This window comes from Passer montanus, unplaced genomic scaffold (assembly GCF_014805655.1).
Source record: "Passer montanus isolate IOZ18808 unplaced genomic scaffold, ASM1480565v1 scaffold74, whole genome shotgun sequence".
NCBI lineage: Eukaryota > Metazoa > Chordata > Aves > Passeriformes > Passeridae > Passer > Passer montanus.
This window is the reverse complement of record NW_024372592.1, coordinates 87,144-105,742: the sequence shown is the minus strand read 5'-3', so window position 1 is coordinate 105,742 and position 18,599 is coordinate 87,144. Positions and strand designations below refer to the sequence as shown.

The window sequence follows — 18,599 nt, the reverse complement described above, 5'->3', positions numbered from 1 at the left end:
TCACCGCTGCTGGGAAGCTATCAGGGATTTCAATACATATTCATTACTCCTTATCGACATCTAGCCAGGTAAGTCAAGGGCAGGGATGACTTTCAGGCTCAGTTAGAGGGTATTTAAAAGGAGCTTATCACTTTTGCTATTTGCCAGAAAGTCAGTTTCACCAGTGGGTAAAAGAAAGAGAAGAAAAAAGAAAGAACGACCAAAAAAACACCCAGCCCAAAAGGGAAGGAAATTTGCTTCTATAAAAAGTCGGATAAAACAGCCACCTCCCCACTTCAGGCATTTTCACCGTCTCCTCCTAAGTATTCCCCAAAAACCTCCCACGAGCCCAGACAGCACATTCCGTCAGTCCTATTCCCCTTTTCCCAGCTCCTTCCCGCTGGAATCCCAACACCTCCACCGACCCTGCCCTCGCAGCGCTGTGACCGCTGCCGGAACGCGCACATCCCCGCCTGTGTCCCGCACCCACCGAGCCGGAGGGACGGGAAAAAGCAGCGACAGGCTGGAGAGGGGCAGCGCAGCCCCTTCCCGGCCGGAGCATCCCCCTCCCCTCGCCCGGCTCTGCCCAGCGCCTCCGACGGCTCGGCTTTCCCAGCCCCTACGTGAGAGACGTGCGGCGTGACAGCAATTTAATGGATCGCCGTGGAAAGGGCAGCTGAAGGGATGCCTGCAGCCTGCCCCGGACCAGCGGGCACACAGTCGGACTGGTTGTTTCACACCCGGGGCAGCGCCCGTGCAGAGGATGCTCGCAGGGATGCGCCCGCTCCCTCCAGGCATCGCGCTGGAAGTGGTCTCCGTTATTCCTCCCTCCCTTCTTTGCAGCCCTCGCCTTTTGTTGCTGCTGAGGAATTAATAGCGCCTCGCGTTTAAAATACCTCGAGTTAAAAAAGAGCTAGCTAAAAAAAGCCTAAAAACCCCCTGCTCGCATTGCACAGCGTGGCTTGCTCCCACCCCAAGAAAATATAATTACAAGCCACGTTACGTTATTAATAAGCCCCTCGGTGCCTTAATATATCAAATATGTTCGTTTTTTCCGCTTCCCAAAAGGGAGCTCTCTCTGAGAAGCCAGCCGAACGAAGTGGCAAAAAACCACTGCATGCACAAGGGATTTCTTTCAGAGGTGCCAGCCCTTGAGGAAAACCCAGCCACAGAGACACACGTGCAAAGCATTAAGCCGGGAGACGTTTTACACCACCAGGGGCAAGCAAAGCCCCTCGGCTACCCAGATGTGCAGCCTGTTGCTGAAATCCATTTCCTCGGCAGGCTGCGCATCCCAACATCTGCTCCAGGCTGCCTGACCCACAGCCACGGGCAACAGCACCTGGCAAGATCACAGAATATCTAATATTTAAAAAATATTATTATTATTTACAAGGGGAAACTTTCCAGCCAAGGTAAATAAACATCGGAAGCGACTTTAAGCGCCTGATGAAGGCAAGCATCGGAAAGACTGATTCACCCACGCCAAGCCACTTCCATCCCTCGCCAGGCTGCGAGTGCCACCCCCTCCATCCCGGCTCCGCACATTCCTGGGAGTCGCACAACGGGCAGGTTGTCAGTGTAGCTGGTGGGTGACTTAAAGGTGCTCCTTCCTGAGCCTTCGGATTGGATCAAGATTCAAAATTTGGTTTATAGTAACACCGGGACGACCCAAGCATTTTTATATTCCGAGCTTCAGAGGCAAGGGGAAAGCACTGCAGAAGTTCCAGCACTAATTTCTGCCTTCCCCTCCACCTGCCTCCTCATCCCCTCAGGGTTAAATAGTAAACTGCAAACGGCTGGTGTCTGGTTGGGATTTTTTTTTTTTTCCCTAAATACATCGCCCTAATCCTCCCTCCTCCGTCCCAAAAAAAAAAGATTTGGACAGGATTTGGAGTAACCTGGTCCAGTGGAAGATATCCTGTCACATGGCAGGAGGGTTGTGGAACGAGATTATCTTTACGGTCCCTTCCAACCCGAACCATTCATGCTCCTGCCATTGATAAATCCCGTGAAAATCCCAGCTGAGCTGGCACCCCGGGCTGCGAGGCGAACAACCCGCTCCCTTCCCTTTTAATCCCGGGGCTGGAGTGGAAACGGGGCCACGCGTGTGCCGGCACCTCCCCGCATCCTGCGGGGCCATGTGACAGCCGGCTGCACCTCCCGGCCCTGCCGGGACTGAGTCACGGGATGCGGGCAGCGCCGGGATGCGGGGGCACCGCCGGGATGCGGGGGGGATGCAGGGATGCTGCAAAGGGGATGCTGCAAAGAGCCCCGCCGCGGTGCACAGAGAAAGAGGACAGCTCCCCATCCCATCCCTCCACGCCGATCCCCATCCCTCCGGGATGCTGCCGTGCCCGTACTCACAGCGGCGAGGCAGCGCCGGGCGGTTGTCATTGGGAAGCCAAATCTTCTGGATGCGGCTTTGCGTCAGCTCCATGGGCATTTTTAAAACAAAGGTCTTTTTGCGCTCCGCGTCCACCTTGATGCGTTTGAGGGAGGGAGGAGGAGAAATAAAAAAAGGGGAGGGGGAAGGAGGTGGGGGAAATGTATGATAAAAGAATAAAATAAAAAGGGTTTTGTTGCAGTCGGTGGTTCGGGCGAGCGGCTGCGGCGCTTTCGGATGCTGCTGCGAGCCTCGTGAAGGTTTTACGGCAGGAGGGGGAGGAGGAAGAGGAGGGCCGGGTCTGCAAGGCACAAAGCCGGGCAGGAATGGCCCCAGCGCAGCCGCTGCGCGCTGAGAGGGAGCGAGGGCGAGCCCCACTGGAAAAAAAAAATATCTGGGGTGAAAAAAAACAAAACCCAGATAGTAAAAAAAAAATAGAAAAAATTTAAAAACTATCTTTGTTTTAAAATTGCTCGTGAAGGTTTTACGGCAGGAGGGGGAGGAGGAAGAGGAGGGCCGGGTCTGCAGGGCACAAAGCCGGGCAGGAATGGCCCCAGCGCAGCCGCTGCGCGCTGAGAGGGAGCGAGGGCGAGCCCCACTGGAAAAAAAATATCTGGGGTGAGAAAAAAAACAAACCCAGATAGTAAAAAAAAAAAAGAAAAAATTTAAAAACTATCTTTCTTTTAAAATTGAAAAAAAAAATATATAATAACAAGAGAAGAAAGGCAGGAGAATCTCCACGCGAGGCAGCCGGGGAAGGAGCAGGGCTGCTGCTCCGGCCGGCTCCGCTCACGATGTGCCGGCAGCCGCCGGGCCGCCTATTTCTATCCGCACAGGCCGGGACCGCCCCCGGGGCGGGGCGGAACGGGGCTCCGGAGGAGGAGGAGGAGGATGGGAAGGAGGAGGAAGATGATGATGATGAAGGCGGGGATGGCGGCGCGGCCGCTGCTGCCGCCTGCCGGCCGCGCCCCGCGCTGCAGCGCGGACAAAGGACGCGCTTTGTTCCGCGGGGGGAAGGCGACACCGACCCCGCCCCCACAGCGGGAATTTGGGGCGAGCAGGGGACCCCCCGGACTGAAATATGTGTGGATAAATAAATAAATATTCCATTCCTCGCGTCTTTTCAATCAGCGAGGGAAAATGGTGTAAAATGATGTAAAATGATGTAAAATGATGCAAAATGATGGAAATTGAATTAATTTAAAAAAAAAAGACAATGAAAACTCGACAATAAATGACTTTTTAAAAAAAATGCTTTAAAAATAAAAAAGGAGTAAAAGATGTAAAGAGAAAAAATTTAAAAATAATTAAGAAAATATTAATATTAATATTAAAAATAATTAAGAAAAAATAGGTAATAGAGGCGAAAATAAGAAGGGGGCGAAGGAAATCAACTAAAAAAAAAATTGGGAATAAAGTTGAACAAAATAAAAAATGAAATTTTTAAAAAATTAACTAGAGACAAAATTAAAACAAATTTTTAAAATAAAATAAAAAGGGGGGAAAAAGAGAGAAATGAACCCTAAGTACACCCCGCTCCGCGCCCGGGCGGGGCCGGGGCCTCCCCGCGTCCCTCCGCCGGCAGCGCACCGGGGGCGGCCGCGGCGCTGGGGATGCTCAGACGGGCGCATAATGCTGATTTTTAATCAATATTTTTAAAAATTATTATTATTTCAATTTAATAATCTCATTTAGTTATTTATCATTTAATGTTTTCATTAAATTATTGTAATTTTTAATTATTTTTTCATTTTTTTAAATTATTTTTTCATTTTACTGATAATTTAATTGTTCTTAATTGTCACGTTCGTATACAATAAATATAATCATCATCATCATATAATCATCGTCATCATAATTATTTTATTTGCATTCTTTTATTAGTTTATTAAACATCTTAATCCACTCGCCAGGTTCCTGCAAGTTATGTTTCCACTCTAAATTAGGCTGCAAAATGCACCCCAGCAATGCTGACGCCCCCACACAGCTTCTGCTTGCAGCACGGAGGGGTTGGGACCACCCTGGAAATTCCTCTGACGTGCCCAAATCCCAAACACGCAGGTGCTCAAACCCCCTTGTCCCCCAGCGCTGATGGGGATGATCCCACCTCGCATGGAGGGGTTTCTTTGGAATGATTCTGGGAATTTGCTACAGCAGGGAAATGTGGGAATGTGTCACGGGTGGGAAGAGCTGTAGAGGTGGGAGCATCTGCTTTGATGGTGCTTGATACAGCAAAATTCGCTTCAAAATTTAAAGCCTGATAAGGAGCATCTTGGATACCTAAAATGTTCAATAATCTTTTTTTTTTCTTAGGGCATTTTCCTTCTCTGGAAGCAAAGGCTTGTATTTTTATAACGCATTTAGAAGGAAGATATTTCTGGCTAATTCCTTACATGGAGCCAAGATGAAGTAAAAAGTGCACAATCTTTCCCTCTCCTACACAGGGAAAAAATATTCACAGGCAAAAAGAAAAAAAAAAGAAAAAAAAATTTAAGAAAAGCTACTATGAGGGAGCTGGAAAAGAACCAGAGATTTGGGATGTGGGAAGGAAGATGGGAGAGAGCTGTGAGTGCTCCAGTTGGCAAGGATGGGACGGGAGTCAGGCACAACAGCCCTCCCTGGACCACTCTGCACAAAATCCCCAAATCCTTTTCACATGTAGGGCAACAGAAAGTCGGTTCCCAGCTGAAGCATGAGTCAGAAGGAGGACAAAAATTCACATGATTTCACAGGACAAGGAATTCGGGCATCGTCCCCCTTCCCCCAGCAGCTCTCTCCCCTCTCCGTGGCTCTTTCCCACCTCACAAATCACCACCCCCACGACATGAAAAGGAGTCCGAAAGCGAAACCCTGCCTGAATTAAAATCACAGTCGCTTCAAATTAGATCCACCTAGTGACTCTTGGCTTAGAAACTCCTAAATAACTGGAGCGGAAAGCTTCAACTCCTAAATAAGTGGCCTGGATTTCAAAGGCACCAGCACCCAGCTGCTCCGAGGGAGGTCAGCTGGAAGAAGCACTTCTATTTTTAAGGCACTTGCACCCCGGGGAGAGGGCAGGGAGCAGGATGGCACTAGGTGCACTCAGAGGATTATTTTTTTCCCCCTCCCAAACCGTGCTGTGCAAAATCCCAGCTTCCTAAAAATAGCACCTGGACTGGTAAACAAAATGCTGCTCACAGCTGCTGTGATAAGAAGCCCAAAGGGGTGCTTAGCTCAGCGATTTTTCAGGAAATCAAGTCACTGCTGCAGCCTGAATGCTGTCAGGAAGATGTGTCAGCTCCTTGGGAGCCAGCACAGGCACGGGGTGACATGGGACAGGCAGTGATCCTCACTGTGGGACTGAGGGTGGAGGGAGGAATCAACCAGCCAGTGTAGGCTGGAGGTCCTGCCATGCATACCCCAGTCAGATATTTAATAAATGAGAAGATATTTAATAAATGGCAGATATTTAATAAATGAGCAGGGACAGGGGTATAAATGTAATGCCAGGGTTTGAAATGTGAAAGTCGCAGTGGTAGATGGGGAAAAAATTGACCTTGAGTGTCCAAGGGATGAATGCAGCAGGTCCAGAGAGGTGGGAGAGGGAAGTACAAAAAGGGAAAGTCTGGGAGAGAAGGAGGAAAACCCCATTTCTGTGAGAATGGGATACCCATCTCTTATGGGGTTTACAGTCTTCAAACTTCTCCGAAACACAAAACCAAAACCTTTCAATTCCCCCTTTTGCTCCACTGCTGCTCCAACATCTAACTCACCTAGCAACCCATCCTGAACAGCGGCATTAGGCTCTGGATGCATCCCAAAATAACAGCTCCAGACTTCATTCTCCATCCCCTTTGGAAGAACCTACTGGTCACCAGCCAGCCTTTCCTGACATCACCCCCCAGCATCAAAATGCCAGCACCAACTCTGACTAAGCCGTGATTCACCCTCCTCTTTGAATGTATTTTTTTTATTATTTATTTATTTATTTGATTCCCTCTAAAGGAAACTTGGAAGGGAAGGACCAGTCACGTTCTTGCCTACATTCAGTGCAACATGCATCCTCTCCTTTCGGGGGGAAGATGCCTGGTGGGATCCGAGTCACACATCCAGGAATTCTTTGCATGGTTAGAATTTGGAGGGGGGTGGCTGGGAGCTGTGTGTACATCTCCATGTAGATGCAGCCACACACTGTGCTCCATTCATGCCAGGGCAGCATCATCTGCAGCACTTTGCAGTGTGGCCTTGGTTTACCAGCCTGGAATGTGGGCACAAAGTTCAGAATCACAGCAGGGTTTGGGTTTAAAGGGGTTTTTCAAGATCGTGCAATCCCACATTCATGGTTAGAATTTGGAGGGGGGTGGCTGGGAGCTGTGTGTACATCTCCGTGTAGATGCAGCCACACACTGTGCTCCATTCATGCCAGGGCAGCATCATCTGCAGCACTTTGCAGTGTGGCCTTGGTTTACCAGCCTGGAATGTGGGCACAAAGTTCAGAATCACAGCAGGGTTTGGGTTTAAAGGGATTTTTCAAGATCATCCAATCCCACCCCCTGCCATGTGCAAGGACACCTTCCACCATCCCAGGGTGCTCCAAGCCCTGTCCAACCTGGCCTTGAACATTTCCAGGGATCCAGGGGCAGCCACAGCTTCTCTGGGCAGCCTGTGCCAGGGCCTCATCACACCCACACAAGAGAATTTCTCCCTAACATCCCATCTAAATCTACTCTCATCCAGTTTAAAGCTGTTCCAAAATGCTCCCTACCCCGGGAGGGTGGTTGCAAAAGTCCGGCAGCAGCTGCCCAGACTCTTATTAGTGCGTTAATGATATTTTCTTGCAACTGAAAAATTTATTCCTCTGGGCTGACCAAGGGGAATTTATATGGTTTTCAGGAGGAAAAAATCCCCAAACAAACAGCAAAATAAACAAACCATCAGCAAGAGCAACAACAAAAAAAATCGCTAAATTTTGCACTTACAAAAATAATTTTAAATAGTGGTATACTGGAGAAGCCAAGAAAATTGTCTGCAACATTTTTTCGGGGAATTAGATGCTTTCAGAAAGGTCAGGAAGGAAATCAAGTGGTTGACCGACCCCTCCCCTTGCCAGCTGGATGCTGAGTAGTTTTCGCCGCTGATGGCGCTTTCTTTGGAAGGACTTGGAAAAAAAGCTGCTACGGGTCAGCCTCGTGGCAGGGGAGGTGATAAACGTCTGATTTTTATCAGGCTGATAAAAATGTTTGGATTTGGAGAGGCAGCTGGAGTTCACGGTCCTTTGCGCCTGCAGTTTTCAATTGCCTCCCTCGCCCCTCGCAGGTATTTCAGTTACAGGAATAAACAAACAAGGAGCGAAGTGTGAACTGTACCTGTGTGACCGCTCCCTCATCCTGATGCTCGGGAGGGACACCAAGAGCTCCTGCATCTGTCCCTGTCATGGATCGGGATTTTTCTGCCATGGAAAAGAGTTTTTTATTTCCCCTCCTCCTAAACAAGTTGTGTTTTACTTCCTCATTTCTCTCCTCTCACCCGCGCTGTTCTTGCAGTCTCGCACTGCTTTTCCTCCTCCCGCCGCAAAGGGGAACAGAAACCAAGCCAAACCATCTCCTCACGGTATTATTTGCAGGGATATTCCTGCAGGGATTAAGGGATGTTGCTCAGCACAGGGGTTTACCCTGAAATCAGGGCAGAGCTCCTGGTCCCTCTGCAGCAGTGAGGTGTGCAGGATGCAGGGTGCAGGATGCAGGATGCAGGGTGCAGGCAGGGAACGCTGTGTGCCCCAGAGCTCTCCCTCCTTTCACCCACCAGCACAGACGTGCGTGCTTCTGGCTGCGGACAAGCCGTGCACTTTTCAGCCTGTTGCACCTTCTAATTGCACCTGATGTGCTCATGAAATTCCTTCCTCGGCAGCGGGTGCTGGAACAACACCGGAGCAAGACCTGGGCTTGCCACAGGCCTGCCTGTGCAGCTTTGCCTAAAAATAGCCACTAGCAGAGAAAGGGGGGGAAATCAACTGGGTTCAGCTTCTGGCACTGAGAAAGCAGGGCTGAGCCCCAGAGGGGGAAATCCCCACAAAGGCACAGGGCATTGCTCACCCCGCGCTATCAGCCCCAGTCAAACGCTGCACCCAGGGCTGACCTGGCTTTCCTGGCAGCCAAGGGACAGGAGAAGCCAGGAAGGGGCTGCAGAAATGCAGAATTCAGCCTCATTCAGCTGAGAGCAGGTTGGGGACCTGCTGCTTTAGCTCAGCCCTCTGCTCTGAGCTCCGTGTGCCACACTCTGAACCGTGCAGGAACTCTTTCAAGTAAACTCTTCATTCCAACACTCTGCAAAGTTTTTTTCAGCCTCATTCAGCTGAGAGCAGGTTGGGGACCTGCTGCTTTAGCTCAGCCCTCTGCTCTGAGCTCCCTGTACCACGCTCTGAACCATGCAGGAACTCTTTCAAGTAAACTCTTCCTTGAAGTCAACACTCCGCAAAGTTGTCTGTTTAATTTCTTTTAATTTATAACTCTTCAGGCAGGAGGACAAGGGTTCAAACCTTATTTTCTCTTCCTTGAAGTCAACACTCCGCAAAGTTGTCTGTTTAATTTCTTTTAATTTATAACTCTTCAGGCAGGACAACAAGGAGTCAAACCTTATTTTGAGTGTTGGATTTGTGCCCTAACTTAGGGGTGTTTTGTTATAATTGGCCGAGTTAAAGGGCAGCAGGAAGGGAAATGGGATTTGTAAATGCAGTGCCTGGCTTTGATGAATATGGGCAAGAAGGAAGGATGAGAGCCTGGATTCAATCTCAATTCATCAAATTAAAAGCAAAATCACTCAAGGTTTCCTTCACTGGCCTCAGAGAGGTGGGTACCTCCTTTGTGGCTTGGATGATCCTTGGGAAGACTCAGTAAATCTTAAGACCAAAAATGAGGAGGTGTACAATGGGTGTCCATTAGCCAGGACTGATGACCCCAAAGCAGCCTTCCAGATGGAGGTTCATATTTAAGAAAGGAGGTTTATTTGTAATTTTTAAAAATAATTATATTCTGCGGTTCTCAAAAAATATAATTTGGAGATAACATTCTGAAGTTGCAAACATCCATTAAAGCAGGAACTTTCCTCAAAGCTGGCACGTCTGCTCAGAAACTGGTCCAGGAGGATTGAGCAATGTCCTGTGAAAGTTCCTGACTGTACAAGATTAGTGCAAAACAAAACTCACCCCATAAACGGGCTAAACTATACAGATAATTGACTCCATAGGTGGCAAAGAGGGTAGATTTAGGGTAGATATTATAAATAAATTATTTACTGTGAGGGTGGTGAGGCCCTGGCACAGGTTGCCCAAAGAAGTTGTGGCTGCCCCATCCCTGGAAGCATCCAAGGTTGGACAGGGCTTGAAGCAACCTATTTTTGTATAAGGTGTCCCTGCCACGGCAGGGATTGGAGCTGGATGATCTTAAAGGTCACTTCCAACCCAGGCCATTCTGTGATTCTACGAAACACGGGTTTCTAAAAGTAGTTAGAGGGTAATTAAATGGCAAGAAGTCAGGATATCCCTGTCCCAGGAATTTAATACTGGTTCTTCTTGAAACAAAACCTGGCTGCAGAAGTTCAGGCTTGGTCCTAACAGCAAGGGCCAAAGAGTGCAGATCAGTCAGAGAGCCACAATTCGGGTTTTGGCACTGTCAGAACTTCTGAAAAGACAATATTCACATTAGCCTGACACTGGGTTGAGCCTTCTACTCCCAGGTACTTTTAGTTACATGAAAGAAACACTTCCCTGTTTGCACTGTTATTTTAAGGTGTGAATTTCCCCCGCTGAAAATCGTGGGATTGCTTTAGGGTGTAAATCCACAGGATGTTGAACTTGACTTTAGGTTACCTCATCCCTAATCAGGAGGCCACAACCACCCGCGACAAGGCACTGTTCCAGCAGAAAAAATCCTGCTGCTCTGAGAGGAAAGTGTGTTTACAGGGCTGCTCTGTCCCCGCTGCCAGATCAGATGTTCCCTGTCCTGCTGCTGCCAGCAGAACTTGGCATGTGTTACCACAGTGCCTTCTCCGGGAAAATCAGCAGAATTACAGCTCGCACCTGAACCAGACCTAATTTAGGACTTTATTGGTTTAACCCGGGCTGGGAGCTCAGCCCCACACGCTCAGTCCCCCCAGCAGGATGGGGGAGACAACTGGAAGGTAAAAGTGAGAAAACTCATGGGTTGAGGTACAAACAGTTTAATGGTTAAAGCAAAAGCCACGTGCACAAGCAAAGCAAAACAAGGAATTAATTTGCCACTTCCCGCAGGTTTCCAGTGACACCCAGGAAAGCAGGGTTCCATCACAAGTGGTGGCTTGGGAAGGCAAACACCATCACCCCTTTCCTAAACACAACAAAACCGAATATTTTATGGAATATTTTTAGCCAGTTTGGGGTCAGCTGTCCTTGCTCTGTCCCCTCCCAGCTCCTTTTGCCCCTCCAGCCTCCTCACTGGTGAGGTTAGGAGGAGAAAGCCTTGACTCTATGCGAGCCCTGTTCAGCAAAAACAAAACCATCTCTGTATTATCAACACTGTTTTGGCCACAAGTCAGAATCACAGGGCAGCTACTCTGCTGCCCCAGAGCAGCTGCTCTGAAGCAAATCAACCTGTCCCAGCCCAAACCAGCACAGTGCTGCAAAGCAACGCAGCATTTTGGAGATCTGATGGGAAGAACAAAGAATTCCAACCCTCCTGTATGCGTAGATTTGTTATGAAGAAAAAGTTATCTATTTTTTTTAAGGCTGCAGAGTTAAAACAAGTTAGTCCAGTGCTGTTAAATTAGCTTCATTGTTAAGAGTTCTTCAATTACCTGTTAATGGTTGGTGATTAACCATTGTCCCCCTGATGCTTGCCAGGGAGGGACACCCCTGCAGGTACCAGGAGAATGGGAGTGGCATCAGAGCTGCTATGCAGATGAGAAACGCATTGCCCCAGTTTTTGCAGTTTTCCAGGAAAACCTCTAAAAAAACTGCGAGCCAACATAGAACTGAGTCACCTAAGTGATGTCTAAGGATGGGAGCGTAGTCCAGTGCCTGCTTGGATCCTTTTTGCTTCTCACCCTAACCTAAAAGATGTTAAGTAGAGAGACGACCCGGGGTGTTGGACCAAAAAGGTGGAATCTCCTAATCTCTCGTGAGGACGGAATCCCCAGCTCTGCCTGCAGACCAGCAGACAAAGCTGCATCATCCTCCTCCTCTGTGCCACTCCTGGGAGCAGCGGCAGCGTGGGCGCGACCCGTCGATTTCTCCCCGCCTGAGCTGATTCTTTTTTAATAAAGGCATTAAAAAGGAGAAAGATCTCCTGCCCATTTATTTCAGATTGTTATAGGACTTCTTTTCACAGAGGTGCCCAGTGGCTGAAGTTGATTGTGTTCATTGAAGAGCTTCGTTCCCAGCCCGGTGATGCAGGTGGGATGCTGCTCTCCAGGTCTCCTGCCCGCAGGGCTCAGTCCTGGATGTGAAACCCCCATGGATGATGAGTCTGTTCAGCCCATTCACGGCGGACGATGATCGCCCTCCGGAAACCACAGCCTGTCATTATCCCGTGGACTTTGCTACTGAACTGTTTCCTAACTTCTCATTACCACCCACCTTTCATTAAGAGCCTGGATCGTTATCTCATCATTGCAGGTTATTAAATCAAACAATGGCAAAGGCTGTGGCCTTTCTGGGGCTGACTCACCTCATTATGTAACAAGCCCGGGCCAGCGACAGCCTCAGCATCGTCATGGTGACAGGGAAGCGCCTAAAAAAGTAGTAGGCAATGATGTGGTGAAAGCCAGATACCCCAGAGATGCTGGGGAATCTCTTCAAAGCAATGCAAAAAAAACTAAAACACAAAGCTCTGGGGGAAGAACATGGGCTTGTATTTCTGATCATCAAGGAGGACGTGCTTGTAGGCAGCAGCGGGCAGCAGATTAATCACAGCCTAGGAAAAAGGGTATTTTTTTTTTAAAATCTCAGGTCTCAGCCCCCGCTGATAATCAGTTTGGCTCCTGATACAGGGCCTTTTGAAGCAGCATCCCAGAAGGATCTGCACTGCCTGGGAGGCTCAGATGGAAAGGTTCCCCTGAGGGATGCTGAGCAGGGAGGAGGCGTTGAAGCTCTCAGCTCCTGCTGTTCTGCCTCCATCCACAGCAAAGCTGTGGGTAGAGTTTGGGAAGGATTTATGTAATTTTGGGGCGTCTACAAGGAATTGGTCACCTTTGACCACTTCTGCCACCTGTGGAGAGAAATGGGCACTCACACAGGAGACAATTCAGCTGCCCTGCTGTGGGTACTGACTGCAAACCAGGATGAGATGTGTCCTTGTGGCCAAAACAGGGAACCTCAGAGCTGTGCCCAAAACCATTCCACACAAAACACCCAAAACACAAGTCCTTGTCCAATCCAGAGTCCCATGCAGGGAGGAAGAGCAGAGCTTAGGTGAGGAGCTGCATGTTGAAATTGTGTACGTGCTGAGGATCTTCCCACCCACACCTCACCTTTGTGAGCACGTCTGCCCCATGCACAACCTGCTCATCCCTGCTCCCTCACAGGGCTGGCGTGATCCAGACAATGGTTGCCCAACAGTGGCCCACACACCCCAGCTCTGGCCAAGAAGAACCACTTTTGGGACCAGCACCACTCCTGCTCCCTGGATCAGCCTCCCCAAGGGCTCCCCTCTCCATTCAGCTGCTGGAAACCACAAGGCATCCAGAGGTGAGGTTTGTGTCCCACTTTTCCAGAATGCTGCCATGTGCTTTTAAACTCCAGACCTGCAGGCACTGCTTTTAGGAGGTCTGTGAAGACAAGTAAAAGGGAAAGTGTGTGGTCAACAAGCTGAAATTTAGAATAGTAAGGGCCAGTTTTGTTTCCATATCTTTTGCCGGAGCTCCTTACAGTCACAACATCTCTCAGTATACCTCCAATCTCCTAACACCTCTCCTAACCAAGTTTTGGACCCAAATCACTGGAGTCAGATCACACAGATTGCTGGAATGCAGAAATTAAATAACCAGATTTCCTTATCATGGTTTTCTTAAAATTCTTCCACTTACAGAGCAATGATTTCAATGCATTTAAGTCCTAGCAGATGATTTTCATTTGTGTATTTAATTTACTTTTTTTTTTCTACGCCATGGAGATGGCTGGGAAAGAAAAAAAGTCTAAAATTATTTAAAAAAATCTAGAGAATTTGTTTCTTCTTTCCCTGATATTTTCCAATCAGACATGAAAAATATTAATGGAAAATTTCTCTGGAATTTTGGGGCAAGCTGAAACAATATGGGGAGCTTGCTGCCAACATATTTTCTCAAATACATTTATATTTTCCAACCCGCAATGACAAGCTGTTAACAGCTCCTTGGCGGGAGGGGGGAAGAAAACTTAGCTCAATGTTTAGATTTCTGCCCTGGAGTTTAACAGGGAGTAGCAAAGCAGCATCTGGGTGCCTGGCAGGGGTCACAAGGAAAGATGCTGTGCTTCAAAGCACTTGGGAGGGCCTCAATTTTCTCCAAAATAACTGATGTTACTTGAGCTGAGAAGCAGAGCCAGGAGGGCATGGCACAGGTGGAAACACATCTTGGCCACTGGTTATGACTCATCCTCACCGAATAAAATTGGAGATGGGGGAAAACCACTTTTATTGTGTCTGCTTCAGCATTTCCAGCAACACCACCCATCAGGGAATCACAGAATGGTTTGGGTTGGAAGGAACATAAAAGATTATCCAGCTCCAAACCCCTGCCACGGGCAGGGACACCTTCCACTGTCCCAGGTTTCTCCAAGACCCATCCAGCCTGGCCTTGGACACTTCCAGGGATGGGGCAGCCACAGCTTCTCTGGGCGCCGTGTTCCAGCACAAACTCTGTGCCACAAATAGACACCTCTCAAAACAAACAAATGACCCCAGGACAGGGCTCACCTCACGTGTCCATCCCCCTGTGCCCCCTGCATGGCTCTGGTGGGTTCGTGCTCCCTGCACGTCCCTGGGCTGCAGTGACAGCCAGGGTTTCACATTTCCCAGCCCAGCTGTTTACCCAGAGCTCAGCCCGAAGGAAAACAACTGCTAGACAGTCAACAAGAGATCTGAGGGACACCCGACTCCTGGACAGGCTTTCCTGCCAGCTTCCCTATAAAGGAGAGCCTGGCTCAGGCTCAAGGCATGACCTTCCTCCAGTTCATGTTGTTATTACCCAGGCTGGGACAGCCCCAGGCGCCTGATTGATGGGCACCTTTCACCCACTGCTTGGTGAAATGCTTGTGGTGCCTCAGGGATTCTGTGCATGGTCACTGGGGCAGTGGGAGATACAGTTTGTGCCCGTGGAGCAGAGCCCAGAGCAATTCCTAAACCTGCCAGCTATGCAACAGCAAGGCCTTTCTGCAGCTGTGGCTAAGGGAGATCCCACCAGGATGGGTTTGGGATGCAGGTGGGGCAGCCAGAGGGCCACAGGAGCTGTAGTATCTGCAGGACTTGCTTAGAGCACAAATGTGCTGTGCCCCTGGCTGTCCTGCCCTAAACACTGGTGCTCATTCCAGACCTGACCAGCTGAATATCCCTGAAAACCCACCTCAAACCCATTCCAAACCCATCCCAAACCCATCTCAGCCCAGAGCCTGGGCAAGCAGAGCTCCCTTGCACACGTGCAGGAGCACACGCAGCCACGCCAGCCCCTGGCAGCCGCCAGCGCCTTCGGATGCCACTCAAAAATCTGGTCCTCTTGCATTCAGGCAGAGCCAGTCATCGATGGCAGGGGTGACTAAAGCTCAGCACTGGCACACGCCAGCCCCATCCCACGCTGCCCTGTCCCATCTTGCCTGCAGCTGGGCCGTTACCTGCCAGGCCACCCAGCCCCGTGTGACAGCACATGCCAAGCCAGGCTGGAAAAGGTAACCTCAGGTCGTCCAGATTTTGGGCCAGGAGAGGCACATCCATAAAAAGAACACTTCCCACCCTCATGCCTTCCACATAATTGCTGCTGTTGCAACAGCCCTACATGATTTAATGGTTTATTGCATTGTTCTTTTATTTGTGGTGTAAATGTTTTGGACGTGATCGGTTTCTCAGCAGCTCAGCTGCACCCAAAAAATTATTAAGAGAAGGAAAAAAAAAAAAAAAGGGAAAGGAGAAACATGGCAGCAACCAGAGGTGATTTAGTGTTTAAAGGAAACAAAGGCTTTGCTGACTGTGTTCCCCCATGCACATGATCTTCACAGCTGGCAGGAGGTGGAAATCCATTCCCTGCCTTTGGCAAAGCCACCTTGGAGAAAAAAATAAACACAGAAATCACTGCTGGCAGGTGCCTCTTCTGTCTCAACTCATCCTGCTCAGCTTGGTTCAGCAACATGGAGATTTTGGTGGTGAAGCTACTTCTGAGTCTTTCTTCCCACCCCAAAGCCTCTTCCTCAGCCATGAATGAGATCCAGCCCTCCAGCTGGGAAATGGACCCAGGCTGGAAAAAAACCCAAACCCTACCATTTATTCTTCTTTATTATTATTCTATATACTATTTACTCTATAAATTTATTTTTCTTTATTTTGTTCTGAATGGGAATGTTGATTTTGAGCGTGGATCCATCCCTGGAGCACCTGGTGTTGGCATAAAGCCATCCCACATTCCTTTTGTGGGAGGGCTTTATCGGGATGCCTAAGTCCAAATCACAGCCACAGCTACGTCCTACTGCTCCTGTGAGAAATCCCTTGCTAATAAGGAGGATTTCTAAGAAAGCCAGTGAGAAGGAGAAAAAAATCAAGGCAAATTCTCAAATTTCTGTTCAAATTTCATTAAGGTGGGGTGTTTGCGTGGGGTGGGTCATGAGTTTCTTCCAAATAAATTCATATTGGTGACTGAGGAGCTTTTATTTTTCCACTTGTTCCAGGTGACCTGGCAGCGCCCACTTGCATTTTTAGGGGTGGAAAAATTTGGGCGCAGAAATCATCAGTTGTTCAGTCCTCACCTTCAAGCCCACGAGGAGGACCCAGTGCAACCCTGCTCATCCCCCAGTAAAGGCACCAGAAGCACCCTGGCTGGGAAGCCACATCCCTCCTTGGGGCTCATAGATTTGGGAGCAGGAGATGAAACACCCAATTTTCCTCTCAGTATTGATGTGTTTTTGGGCTTATCTAGAAACAGAGGCCAGAAAAAGTTAAAGGAATAAAAATTGATATATTTAACGAAGGCTCTTCAGGTACATTGAGGGCAGACAAAGCCTCCATGAGGGGCTACACCCAAAAATGAATGACAGTCGCGAGTTTTTCAGATATATATGAGTTTGGTCCATTTGCATATCAGGGGTAAATGAAATCATATACCCCCAGTTTGCTTCCCCCCAATTCACTTCTGTTTACACTTTTGAGGACCTGAGGCTTGAAACTCAGGCCCAGAGAGGTTGTTCTGTCTGACCAAAGTGTGAAGACATTTTGTGCTGTTTGTGAAGTTAACTAACACTTTATACGGAGTTCAGAGTTACGCACTAACGCAGTACAGGATCTAAAAAATATAAAAGATAACAGCTTAAGTCACCAGCACCACCGCAGATACTGACAGATTACCCCTGTTGTTTACCAGCCTCAGCTGCTCTCCGGGCTTCCTGGAAAGAGCTGGGAAGGGCACAGCAGCAGGGCACAGCGGCAGGACACAGCAGCAGGGCACAGCAGCAGGGCTCCTGCACGCTCCGTTCGCGTGTCTCGGGTGGAACGGGGCAGAGCTGGCAGCGCTCCCTCGCTGGCCACGCCACCGAGGCGTGCACGGCCCCTGCCTGCTGTCCCTCATGCCAGCAGCCCAGTAAAATGACAGATACAACTGGTAAACAAGTTCACCCCGCTGCCCTGGGAAAGGTTCTGCTGGCGTCCGGCCGGGTAAACAAGCTCCGGCGGCGGCTGGAGGGGAGCGGAGTGAAAAAATCGGGATGGCTGAAGGGATGCAGCTGTTTCACACCAGCCCTGCCCGAAGAGAGCCCAAAACAGGGCTGGGACTGCATTGGAAATACCTCCTTTTCTCCATTAATTACCACCTCCTTCCCCATCGCCCCTTCCCCATCGCCCCTTCCCCAGCAGCATCGTTTCTCCCCAGACCATCTCACAAGGAGACATTGGTCTGTCTCAGCTTGCCCCCTCTGTCCTCAGATAATCTTTTCCAGGGCTGAGCAAACCTTTCCTTGCTTTCCAACCCAAATCAACACCTCTGCATGCGGGATTTTAACACCCTGCTCCTGCCCACCCGGGCTGATTTGGAAGCTCTGTGCTGCACTACAATGAAGTTTGCACCACTAATATCCCCAAAATGGACCTACACAGGGAACACACACCTCAGAATGCTCTGGCACTACCAGGATTGGTGCAGAGAGAGCTGGATCCGTGGATATGAGCAGCTAAAGGCACCATCAGCACAGCCTCCAGCCCATCTCAGCCCTCCTGTGCCTCAGTTTACCCTGCCTCAATTGATAAAGCTGGAACTCATCCAACAAGGAGGAAAGGACTGAGGAGAGAGGGAATAAAAAGGTCTCAGCAGTCAATTCTGAACAAACATAATGAAATCCCAGAAGTAGTTATTACTATTATTATTATTATTATTATTATTATTATTATTATTTCATTTATTAATAACACTAATAACAGCAATGCAGGGAAACCAAAAGGAAAACTCAATTCCATGATGTTTTAGCTAGAGGGTGGCATACAAAATGCAGGAGGGTGAGTTTTCTGGACTGGATGGTGCTGCTTCCTCAGCACCAAGGAAGGGCACATCTCACTCCAGGCCCTGTAGTTTTGGGAAGAGGTTTAAGCAGGGATGGGACAGGGTGGGCAATACCAAGGATATGTGTTCAGAATTGGGTATATGGGAAAAGACAAAATGAGAGTGATTTTGTTCTCCAGGGAGGAGATTTCGGCCTGGAAAAGGATGCTATGGAGAAGATAACAGCTGTTCTTTATAGCAAGGAATATTTAAGGTTTATACAAGATATGCTGCCCCAGTGGAACCCTAATTAGTGGAATCCTAATACCCCTTGCAAGGACAAGGAATTATCCAGGGGAAAACACAAAGGAAACCTAAATCTGCTTGTGTGGGTTTGATCTTGAGGCCCAACTGGGGACTGTGCCCCATCCTTTTTTTTTCCCCCCCAACGTTAAAATGTAGTTATGATGGGGAAAAGAATCAGGTGCCCTGCAGAGATGTGAGTGCCTGCACGCACACACCAGGAAAACAGGGATCACACCTTGCTGGCTGCTGGTTTTGAAATCCTCCCACGTCCCTCCAT

The 18,599-nt window shown here is 48.9% G+C and overlaps 1 protein-coding gene and 1 long non-coding RNA gene across 8 annotated transcripts in view; one reads left to right on the top strand and one right to left on the bottom strand.

Moving 5' to 3' along the window:
• PFKFB3 (6-phosphofructo-2-kinase/fructose-2,6-biphosphatase 3) overlaps positions 1-18,599 on the bottom strand; it is a 41,681-nt gene that overhangs the window by 17,503 nt on the left and 5,579 nt on the right. For 2 of the 7 annotated variants that reach the window (XM_039730844.1, XM_039730846.1), the window contains exon 1: positions 2,347-2,568. The exons of 1 other annotated variant lie outside the window; for it this stretch is intronic. In XM_039730844.1, the coding sequence (XP_039586778.1) occupies positions 2,347-2,425 (79 nt within the window). In that variant the 5' untranslated portion in view covers positions 2,426-2,568. Of the gene's footprint in view, positions 1-1,463; positions 1,495-2,346; positions 2,830-18,599 lie in introns of those variants that run through there. 4 more of the 7 variants (XM_039730847.1, XM_039730850.1, XM_039730849.1 and 1 more) reach the window with 3 other exon arrangements.
• LOC120512492 lies at positions 2,557-3,067 on the top strand. Its single transcript, XR_005630029.1, has 2 exons — positions 2,557-2,625; positions 2,847-3,067. It is a non-coding gene; the product is annotated as an uncharacterized LOC120512492 (long non-coding RNA).